General features: G+C 42.2%; 1 protein-coding gene across 1 annotated transcript in view; it reads left to right on the top strand.

The window, feature by feature from the left end:
• Positions 1–5,563: 5,563 nt before the first annotated feature.
• FAM221A (family with sequence similarity 221 member A) overlaps positions 5,564–11,929 on the top strand; it is a 25,864-nt gene continuing 19,498 nt past the window's right edge. The window contains exons 1-2 of the mRNA XM_007945852.1: positions 5,564–5,628; positions 8,098–8,271. Of these exons, the coding sequence (XP_007944043.1) occupies positions 5,564–5,628; positions 8,098–8,271 (239 nt within the window). The remainder of the gene's footprint in view (positions 5,629–8,097; positions 8,272–11,929) is intronic.

The raw sequence follows: 11,929 nt of genomic DNA, 5'->3' as shown, positions 1-11,929 counted from the left end.
CTCCCTGAGTGGAGAAAAAATTAGGGTTTTTAAGGGGATTGGGCTAAGGGGTAGGGGACTTAAGAAATGCTGATAATGCTTTCTTCTTGTTATCGGAAGGAGTGGTCTTTGCCTTGTAACTTTTTGGTTAGTCTTTTGGTCAGTCATATAAAACTGGCCTTGATCAGAAGAAACTGTTTTGCAAGCTCCTTGCAAAACTCTACAAGGGGGAGGAATGTGGGAGTGGGTGCACTCAGGTCAGCCAAGAATGTCTCTCTTTCCTCTTTATACCAGTTGTTCCAGACTCCGTGTTTCTCTTCTCAGGGCCTTCTTTCTTTATAAACTCAGTTGTTAGCTGAAACAGGCAGTGGGGGTAATTCATATGCTGAAAGGAATATATAAGCAGAAAGATAATCCTAAAGAAATAATCGTCCATGAAAGGGTCAGCTATTCTATTTATGTAGAAGGAAGGAGAGGAAAAAGAAAAATAGAAAATTAATCATTGTGATTAACGTCTGCTCTAGTGATGGCTGTTAATTTGTTACACTTTTGCAGCAATTTCTTAGCAAAAGGTTTCTCTGGTCCTTCAACATCATCTCATTGTTATTTTGATTTTTCTCTCTCTAATGGCTAGTGATCTCGAACATCTCTTCATATATTTGTTGGATGCCTGAATGTCTTCTTTAATGAAGTGTCTGGTCACGTCCTTTGCTCATTTTTAAGTTGAATTGTCTTTTTGTTGTTGTCGTTTGAAGTTTTCCATAAATTTTAGAGATTAGTCCCTTGTCAGATATGTTGTTGCCAAATTTTTTTTCCCAGTCTGTAGGTTCTCCTTTTACTCTTTTGAATGAGTCTTTTGATGGAAAGTGGTAAGTCTCTCATTTATTAAAACAATAATAAGATCTTTTTGGGGTTTGCAAAAAGGTCTTGGAGGCGGCATCTTTTGACCTCCTCTAACTTCATAAGAGGACGACAGAATCACCATCAGCAGCCCAAGGCTTATTTCTATGAGGCCAGACATGCTGCCACCCTCCAGCCTTTTACCAATTCTGACATCAATCATCCCTTCCATGGCACTCACTACTTCTCTGCTGGGTTTGATAATTCATTGCAGTGGCCACACAGAACTCACAGACAATACTCATGATTGTAGGGTTTATTAGGGAAGTAATAGGCTACAATTCAGGTTCAGGAATGCACTCAGGATATAATTCTTTGATCAGGACAGTCTCCCCTCTGCTATGCTCTCAGGCTCACCTCTCTGGCCTTTGGCCTCTAGGCCTGGCTTCTGCCCTGCTTGGGCACTTTTAGCTCTGCAGATAGGTACACCTAGGTGCACCCCATTCCATCAGCAAGCCTCATGCCCAAGGTCAATCAGCTTTCTTGCTCTGTGTGCCAGGTAAGCCTGCCACTCTGTCTTATGACTCTTGGTTCCACTGCAACTGTCTCTCTGCTGGGCATCTCTCTGTGCTGGTGTGTCTCTGCCAAGGAGGTCCAGTGCAGGGATCTCGGGTCCAAGGATGCACTCTACGTCACCTCTAGCTCTTCTTTCTTGATGGCAGTGAGATCCCCCCTCTATTTCTAAGAGAGCTCATTTAAGACTGGCAGAGTGACAAAACTAACCAATCCTCACATCAGAATTCTACACACCTTATTTGCATGGTCCCACCCAGTAATCTGATGGGAGTTACAAAGACTGGTTAGAAAAGCCATACCAAGTAAGTCACTATACCGCAGGTTAAAAAAAGAATGAAAATAGTTGAAAAGAATTGGGTATATGTTACAAGGGGTATGATTGGAATAAGACAAGAAATACAATAAAAATAAATGAAAAGATTGCAAAGAAATAAAACTCATTTTAAAGGGATGATATTGTTTATGTAAACATGTTTATGGAAAAAACCTAAAATATAGTTATTTTTAAATTAATAAATTTTAGCAACATTTCTGGACACAAAATCATTATATTAAAATCCAATTGCATTGCTATTTATCAGTAAGAGTTAGGAAATGTGATTTTAAAAGATAACATTTAGAATATCATGAAAAATACAAAATACTGAGAATAAATATGCCAAACTATATAGAGCATTTATGGACAAAGTTGTAAAACTTTACTAAAGCCATAAAAAAAAAAAAAAAAAAGGAGGTATATAACACATTCATGCATTGGCAGACCAAAAATTAAAAAATGACAACTTTTCCCAAATTGATCTATGGATTTAGTGCTGTCCCAATTGAAATTTCAATAGTTTTTTGCTTTTCAGAACTTTAATATTCAGGAAAGTACTTTTGAAATAAAGTATAAAGATCTACTTAAATGCAATGAATTATTTTTCTTATTTTTTTTGCCAATTCTCTCTTTCAAATAATTTAGAGGGCCCTAAATGCTAAAAAGGAGCTCTGGTAGCATAGTGCCTAAGGCACTTGACTGCTAACCAGAAGGCTGGCAGTTCAAACCCACCAGCCACTCCTCGGAAGGAAGATGGGGCAATCTACTTCCGTAGTGATACTGCCTCAGAAACCCAAGGAGAGGTCGCTATGAGTCGGGTCTGACTCAACGGCAAACAACAACAACAACAACAAAATGCTACAAAGGAGCCCTGATGGGGCAGTGGTTAAGCACTCAGCTGCTCACTGAAAGGTTGATGATTTAAACCCAAGAGGGAGAAAAATGTGGGAGTTCCCTTCCCTGAAGAATCATAGCCTTGGAAATTCAGGGGGGCAGTTCTACTATGTCCATAGTTCACTATGAGTTGGAATCAACTCAACAGCAACGGGATTGGTTTGCTTGTTTTATATGCCACTAGTTCGTGACAATAACATTGACCTTTGAGGTCCTTAGGTGGCATAAATTGTGATTTGAACCCAGTGGCACTGTGGCAGAAAGGGCTGGCAGTCTGCTTCTGTAAAGATTAAAACAAAATAAAACAACTCTACTAGAGTTTTCTGTAACATGTGGGGTTACAGAATTGCCTGTGGCAACTGGTTACTGGGTTAATGCTGATCCCCAGGGAGCCTCACTGTTTAAAGTCTCCTTTCAGAGTTATGATAGATTTCCCGGACCTTTTCCAGGTTACTAAACCAAATTCAAAAATGGTTGCAGTGGTATTTTGACAGAGAACTTCCAGAAATGCAAGCTGGATTCAGAAGAAGATGTAGAAGGAGGGATGTATTTGCTGATGTCAGATGGATCTCGGCTCAAAGCAAAGAATACCAGAAAGATGTTTACTTATATTTTATTGACTATCAAATGCCAAAGCATTTGATTGTGTGGATCATAACAAATTATGGGTAACATTGAGAAGAATGTGAATTCCAGAACACTTAATTGTACTCATGAGGAACCTGTACATAGATCAGGAGGCTGTTGTTCGAACAGAACAAGCAGACACTGCATGATTTAAAATCAAGAAGTGAGTATGTCAGGGTTGTATCCATTCACCAAACTTATTTAATCTATATGCTGAGCAAATAATCCGAGAAGCTGGACTATATGAAGAAGGATGTGGTATCAGGATTGGAAGAAGAATCATTAACAACCTGCGATACGCTGATGATACAACTTTGCGTGCTGAAAGTTAGGATAACTTAAAGCACTTTCTGATGAAGATTGGAGAATACAGTCTGCAGTATGGATTACATCTCAATATAAAGAAAAACAAAAATCCTCACAGCTGGACCTATGAGCACCATCATGATAAATGGAGAAAAGATTGAAATTGTCAAAGACTTCACATTGCTTGGTTCTACAGTCGACCCTACTGGAAGAAGTAGTCAGGATGTACAGCTGATGTACAGCACTGGTCAAATCAGCTGCAAAAGACCTCTTTCAAGTGCTGTCTTCAGCAAAGATGTCTCCTTTAGGACTAAGGTGCTCCTGACACAAGCCATGGTATTTTAAAATGCCTCATATTGATGCTTTTGAGTTGTGCTGGTGAAGAATGCTGAGAGTACCATGGACTGCTAAAAGATCTAACAAATCTGTTCTAGAGGAACTGCAGCCGGAAAGCTCCTGGAGGCAAGAATGGCCAGACTTCGTCTCACCTACTTTGGTCATGTTGTCAGAAGGGACCATTCTCTGGAGAAGGATGTCATGCTTGGTAAGGTGCATGGTAGGGGAAGGAGGGGAATGCCCTCAACTAGATGGATTGATACAGTGGCTGTGGCTATGGGCCCAAGTATAGCAAGGATCATGAAGCTGGTGCAGAACAGGGCAGTGTTTAGTTCTGCTGTGCATAGGGTTGCTATGAGTCGGAAATGACTTGACTACACCTAAGAACAACAAACCAAGTTGTAGGAGCTCTGGTGGTATACTGCCTAAGGCATATGACTGCTAACCAGAAGGCTGGTGGTTCAAACCCACCAGCCACTCCTGGGAAGGAAGGTTGGGCAATCTATTTCAGTGCCTGAGAAACCCAAGGAGGGTTCGCTATGAGTCGGATCTGACTTGAGAGCAGTTTTTTGTCTTTTTTTTTTTCTTTTTTAAACCAAATTGTGGCCAAGTTCCTGGTTGGCACAAATCATTAAATACGAGACTGGACATCGATGAACAAGAACAAGCCAAATTGTGGCCAAGTTACCAATTTACCAATTGCATATTAATTAAACTTTTAACTAGATTTTGTGGAGAATCTACCCAAAGTCTTAAAAAAAAACCAGCCTAACTAGATTGTTTCTAGGGAGCTCTGGTAGCATAGTGGCTAAGACACTTGCCTGCTAACCAGACGGCTGGCAGTTCAAACCCACCAGCCACTGTCGGAAGGAAGGTTGGGCAATCCTACTTCCGTAGTGATACTGCCTCGGAAACCCAAGGAGGGGTCGCTATGAGTCGGGGCGACTCCACGGCACATAACAACAACAACAACAACAGATTGTTTCTACTCATTTCACCTTATAGGTGTCCTTCACTGTCTTTGAATACCATGTTACCAGTTTTTAAAACGCCTGTTTTGAAAAGATTGCTGGGGTGTTTTGGAGAAGTGGGCCTCAAGCCAGAACCTTCGCAAAGCCACTTATATTTCAAATGATGAAATATGGTTATTTAATAAAAGTTATATGAAAATTCTGTGCAAAGAAGTCATTTTTTTTTTAAGTATATGTGCTGCCGAAGCACATATATAAAATATGACACAAGAAGTAATTTTTTGTGCATCCCTTATATGCAACACATTGCATTCACCGGTCATTACTTTACAAAGAGGTAAGCCGGTTTAGGAAAAGGGACCGGCTCCAGGCTCAAGGTTTGTGGAAGGCAGCAAACCACAGGCACTCTGTGTTGGGTGGGGCTGTGCTTGGAGTGAGTTAGGTTTTGGTGGCACCGCGAAGACGTTCTTCAGCCGGGCCAATTCCGAGGCCCTTGCGGGAAAGGTGCGGCCTCAGTTGTTGTAGGCTTTGTCTTAGCGGGAGCGGACGAAGCCTGAGAGAAAGTAGAATAGGCCCTATACGGAAAGGGGGGCGGCCTCCGACCGCGTAGGCGAGGCCTTGTTGGCGCGAAGGCGGGCGGGGCCCGTTCCAGTTCCTCCGCGCGCGAAGGGTGGGCTAGAGGCGCGCGACGCGGACACCTTTCCCGTACCTGTAGGCCATGGAGCGGCTGACGTTGCCTCCTGGCGGCGTGGCGGCCGTGGACGAGTACGTGGAGTATCGGAGGTGAGTCGGCGGTGGCAGTGGCTCCGGGGCTGCTTACCTCCCTCCCGCGGCTCCTCTGGGCGAAGAGGACCGAAGCTATCCCTCCTCGCCTCGGTCACTTCCCCCTCGCCGGAGGAAGGCTAGTGGAGCCGGCAGGAGGCCTAGCGGGCGAGCGTGGAGCTCGCGAAATCCGTTCCCGGACTGTTGAAGGGAGGGTTAGGTTAATTTCAAGTTTGGTCTTTCTATAGTTACATATTGTCGTGACATGCAGTTTTATTCAGTGGCCTTCTCCGAGGCCATTTCAGAGGTCCGACCTCCTTCCCTTCCAAGAGGGATTATTAACTCTAGATTTATGTAAAAGTATAATTGTTTCTTCTAAATGACCACAAAGAAATTGCATATTGAGAATTAGAGGCCTATACAAGTTAACAGACACAAAGGTTGCATTCAGTAGTTGCATAAAGTAGTTGTTAACTTCCAAACGCGCTCCTAGCCTCGAATTGATGATTTTAGGAGAAAGACACCTACCGGTGTAGTTTTGGACTCTGAGGAGACTTCTCACCCAAAACAGGAAAGGTAGTGGTTCGTTTAGTAGCTTTGGATGCTGTTCTTTGCCATAAAGCCTGGGACCTGACAAAGGCCAATGCATCTGCGCTGACGCGTTCTCGGATCTCTTAAGAAAGGTTTTGGAAGTTGGGAAACGTGGACAGATGGGAAGTACTGGAGAGAGTCAAGCGGTGGGATGCGGGCCTTAAAGAGGGAGGATGTATGTGTACCGGTGGTAAGCCAGACAATCCCAGCCTCAGCCAGGATATCGGAGTGAAAGTGGCAGCTAGGTTTAACATAGGAGCTCTGGTAGCCTAGTGCCTAAGGCAGTTGACTGTTAACCAGAAGGCTGGAGGTTCAAACCTACCAGCCACTCCTCAGAAAGAAGGTTGGGCAATCTACTACGGTAGTGATACCACCTCGGAAACCCAAGGAGGGGTTGCTATGAGTCGGGTCCGACTCCACGGCACATAACAACAACAGGCCTAACATTGGTCTCCCCAAATCACCCAGAGAGTCTTTGGACAGCCTGGTTTCCCAGCTGATTGCACTCCCTCTCACTGCTCCGCTCCTGTAGTTTTGCAAAACTCCTAAAATTGCCTGATATTCAGAGTTGGAAAAATGAAGCCAGAAGATGAGGAGCTGAATGGATCAGTCTGCATCCCTGGTTCAGGGTGGGTCCAAGTAAAGCTGGGATTCCTGGGAGCTTCCACTCAGGCCTCTGCCTGGACAGAACTGATCATTTAGTCTCCTTTCCCTGGAAGCAAGTTGCTGGGCCCTGGTGATGACTGATAATTTAGGTATTTAGATACGTGGATTGTGGGCTTCCAGTTGTAGTCTCTTGCCTGGTTCAGAAAATGATAGGGGAGGGCTTGTTGGGAAATGATTTTTGCAAGCATAAATTAGCCTGGAACACTTCTCTATACAAGTGTAGAAGTGAGAGATTGTTTGTGGGTTTGGGCTTGTGCAGACTGAAATGTATTTAGGTCTCACATTAGTTTAAACTGGCCAGGGTTTGGGGTCAGGTGTACCGTTACAATGAGTTAGAATCAACTCTGTGGCAATGATTTTCTTTTAATAAGTATTTATTGTGTTGGCTACTGCATTTTTTTTGTACCTTTTTTAAAGAAAGAAAATGTTAGAACTTTTGACAGTTTATGTTCTAGCTTTTAATGTGAAAAATAAGCACGTGTGCTTCAGAATCAAAGGAGAAATTGAAATGAATACTGATAATTCTTAACCATCTAAAAACCAAAACCAAACTCACTGCTCTCAAGTCGGTTCTGACTCACACTGACCCCTCTTTGGGTTTCCAAGGTGTTATCTCTATGGAGGTAGATTGCCCTATCTTTCTTCTGAGGAGTGGCTGGTGGGTTTGAACTGCCAGTCTTCTGGTTAGCAGTAAATGCCTTAGGCACTATGCTACCAGAGCTTATTCTATCAGTAAATATCATTATCAGTAAAGTCAAATGTTAGGCATTCTCTGACTTTCTTACTTATAATTTTTTATGTGCTAATTAATAGCTTTATTGTTATTGTTGTTTGCTGACTCATATAACCTGTGTGTAATTTGGCTGTTACCATAAGCCTAAAGTAAAAAATAGGAGCTCTGGTGGCACAATGCCTAAGGCATTTGATCACTAACCAGAAAGGTGGTGTTTCAAACCCACCAGCCTCTCCATGGAAGGAAGATGTGGCAATCTACTTCTTTAAAGATTTACCACCTTGGAACCCAGTGGGTGGTCGCTGTGAGTCTGAATTGACTCAATGGCAGTGTTTTTTTATTCTTTAAAGTAAAAAATGAAAGTCAAAGCAACCTTTCCTTTGACTCTACAAGTGTAGTTTAATTTTAGAGTTTAGTATTTTTAAGCTGGAAAAGAAATACTTAAGGATGTGAAATGATCAGGCTGAAAGAAAGACTTAAGAAGTATTTTTTTGTTGTAGAATTGTTGGTGAGGATGATGGAGGGAAACTTTTTACTCCTGAAGAATATGAAGAATACAAAAGAAAAGTTTTACCTATGCGCTTGCAGAACCGATTATATGTGAGCTGGCGATCACCAACTGGAATGGATTGTAAACTTGTGGGCCCAGAGACTCTGTGTTTTTGTACACATAGGTAAGATATTCTATTGGTAAGTTTGTTATGATTTTATAAAAATATAAAATCATACCAGAGCATAGCTTCTTTCTATAAATAGCACTAATTGTGATGACTGAGAAACTTAAAAAAATAAGCCTTTATAGATTATACTAGAAACTATGTAAAGATTTTTTTTTTCCACTATAATTAAACATTTCTATAATATTGTATTAGAACACGGCATGGAGTCCACTGCCTTAAGCAACTTTTCTCTTGCTTTGTAAAAAAGACATTGGTGCCCTGTGGCTTTACCAGGGGTCTTTCACTTGACCCAGAGACTAGCATCTACCTCACCCCCATTAGACAAGGTAGAGGACAGATTGGCTGGCTATAGAACTGCTTTAAGAGTTGCTTGAGTTAACCCCCACTAATCATATGTTCGGGAGCTCTGGTAGCATAGTGCCTAAGGCACTTGACTGCTAACCAGAAGGCTGATGGATCAAACCCAGCAGCCACTCCTTGGAAGGAAGGTTGGGCAATCTACTTCCATAGTGATACCACCTCGGAAACCCAAGGAGGGGTCACTATGAGTCGGGTCTGACTCAATGGCACACAATAACAACAACAATCATATGTTCTACTACCATATGCCAGTCTGTCATCTTGTGGTGGCTTACATATTGCTATTACACGTTTTGGTGGAGCTTCCAGACTATGAAAGACTAGGAAGAAATGCCTGGTGATCTACTTCCAAAAATTAGCTAATGAAAACCCTAAGATCACAACAGAATATTGTCTGATAAAGTGCTGGAAGATGAGCCTTCTAGTTGGAAGGCACTCAAAATAAACAGTGGCTGCTACAAACTTGATTATACCAATGACTGTGAAGGTGGCATAGGACCAGGCAGCATTTTCTGGTCATTGGACAGCGATGAGTCAGAGCCAACTCAGTGGCAACTAAAAATCATGTTACTTATCTACAAATAAAAGCATTTCTTCCCTAAATTTTCTAATCTCCTTTTATACTTTAAGAAACTGCTGTGCTGGTTCCTTTCTTTAAGCAAAAATACAGGCACATTGCATATTTGTTACAAGTGGTTATGTCCCAAGAAAAGCACATTTGAGGAAAGGAGATATGTAAGACTCTATCTGCTGTATGTGATCCTTTGAGTTTCACTATTGCCAGAGTTTAGGAGCTCTGGTAGCATAGTGCCTAAGGCACTTGACTGCTAACCAGAAGGCTAGTGGTTCATACCCACTAGCCACTTCTTGGAAGGAAGGTTGGGCAATCTACTTCCGTAGTGATACCACCTCGGAAACCCAAGGAGGGGTTGCTATGAGTCAGGTGTGACTCGATGGCATGTAATGGCAACACCACCACCAACACTGCCAGAGGTTACAGTTGTAAAGCTCAAAATGATCAAGCGGCTTCACAGAAAAGTCACAGAACCTATTATGTATTTTCAGGTAGCAGCTTTAACTTTCTGCTCTAAAGAAACTTAAAGGGGAGCTTCCCCATTCTCACAATAGTTTCTGGGACTCTTTCTTGAGACTGTTTGAATAGTTGCTATTTACAAACTTCCAGTTTACCAGTGGTTGTTAGGCAGTTGCTAGGATGAGTAATGTTTTAGTTTGACTTTAAACTTAGTTAGCAACCCCAACTAAAAACACTGTGGAGGAATGGATGGTGAGGAATGTGTGGATTGATATCTTTCACAACTGAAGAGAAGTTTGGTAAATTTGTGATAGTTTTATAATTTACTCTTGCACAAATTTAGTGTCAGTCCCTTTATCTATGTATGATTTATACAGCATAGAATAAACAAAACCCCACTGTTGTTGAGTTGATTCTGACTCATAGCAACCCTATGAGACAGGGTAGAACTGCTCTCTGTAGGGTTCTCAAGGCTGTAAACATTTACAGAAACAGACTGTCATATCTTTCTCCTGCGGAGAGGCTTGTAGGTACCAACTGCCAGTCTTTTGGTTAGCAGTCAAGTACTTTAACTGCTGCGCCACCAGGACTCCTTTAGCCTAGCCTAGACCCTCAAGGGAGGGAGCAGGAGAGGCCAGGGACCTCAGGAGTGGCAGGATATCCAGGTAAAGGGGTGGGAGGCAAGGCAGGCCCCAGCCTCGCAGAGCTAGGAAAGGGAGGGAGCTGCCGGGGACCACAAAGTGGCAGGTTCCAGGCAGGAATCAGGTAAGGGGAGGGCGCAGAGGTTTCCAACAGCTAAGGAAGACAAACTCATCTGTCAGTTTGTCATCCTGTGGGGCTTATACATTGTTGTGAGGCTTGAGGCTGTGCCACTGGTATTTTAGACACCAGCAGAGTTACACATGGTGCACAAGTTTCAACACAGCTTACAGACTAAGACAGACGAGGAAGAAGGAGGAGGCCATCCACTCCTCAAAAATTGGCCAGGGAAAACCTTATGAATAGCAGAGAAACCCTGTCTGATACATTACTGGGCAACTTTATGAATTGTTTGGAAACATTGTCCAACACAGTGCAGGAAAACAAGCCCCTTGGGTTGGAAGGCACTCAAAATAGGACTGGGAAGATCTGTGTGATCAGAGTAGAACCAACTTTAATGATATGGATGAAATAAGTCTTTCAGGACCTCCTGGTGGCATGACTCAAACTGAGGAGAAACAACTGCAAACATCCATTAATAATCGGAACATGGAATGTACGAAGTATGAATCTAGGAAAATTGGAAGTTGTCAGAAATGAAATGGAGCACATAAAGATTGATATCCTAGGCATTAGTGAGCTGAAATGGATGGGTTTGGGGCATTTTGAATCAGACAACCATATGATCTACTATGCCAGGAATGACAAGTTGAAGAGAAATGGTGTGGCATTCGTCATCACAAACGATGTTTCAAGATCTGTCCTGAAGTACAATGTTGTCAGTGATAGGATAATATAATATCCATATGCCGACAAGGAAGGCCAGTTACTACTACTATTATTCAAATTTATGCAGCAACCACCAAAGCCAAAGATGAGGATACTGAAGATTTTTACCAACTTCTGCAGTCTGAAATTGACTGAACATGCAATCAAGATGTGTTGATTATCACTGGTAATTAAAATGCAAGAGTTGGAAACGAAGAAGAATCACCAGGAGTTGGACAATTTGGCCTTGATGACAGAAATAACGTTGGAGATTGCATGATAGAATTTTGGAAGACCAACGACTAACTCATTGCAAGTACCTTTTTTCAACAACACAAATGACAGCCATACACATGTACTTTTGCAAGATGGAGTACACAGGAATCAGACTGACTACATCTGTGGCAAGAGGAGATGGAAAAGCTCAATATCTTCAGCCAAAACAAGGCCAGGAGCTGATTGTGGAACAGACCGTCAACTGCTTATATGCAAGTTCAACTTGAAATTGAAGACAATTAAAACAAGTCCACAAGAGCCAAAATACAACCTTTAATACATCCCTCCTGAATTTAGAGACCATATAAAGAATAGATTTGATCCATCAAACACCAGTGATCAAAAACCAGAAGAATTGTGGGATGACATCAAGAACATCATCCATGAAGAAAGCAAGAGTTCATTAAAAATATGAGAAAGAAAGAAAAGACCAAAATGGATGTCAGAAGAGACTCTGTAACTTGTCCTTGAGCAAAGAGTAGCTAAAGCAAATGGAAGAAATGACAAGATAAAAGA

Source organism: Orycteropus afer, unplaced genomic scaffold, assembly GCF_000298275.1.
Source record: "Orycteropus afer afer isolate SDZICR_OR568_19922 unplaced genomic scaffold, OryAfe1.0 scaffold00008, whole genome shotgun sequence".
Lineage (NCBI taxonomy): Eukaryota > Metazoa > Chordata > Mammalia > Tubulidentata > Orycteropodidae > Orycteropus > Orycteropus afer.
Note: the sequence above shows the minus strand (reverse complement) of the source record. Positions and strands in the feature narration are given on the sequence as shown.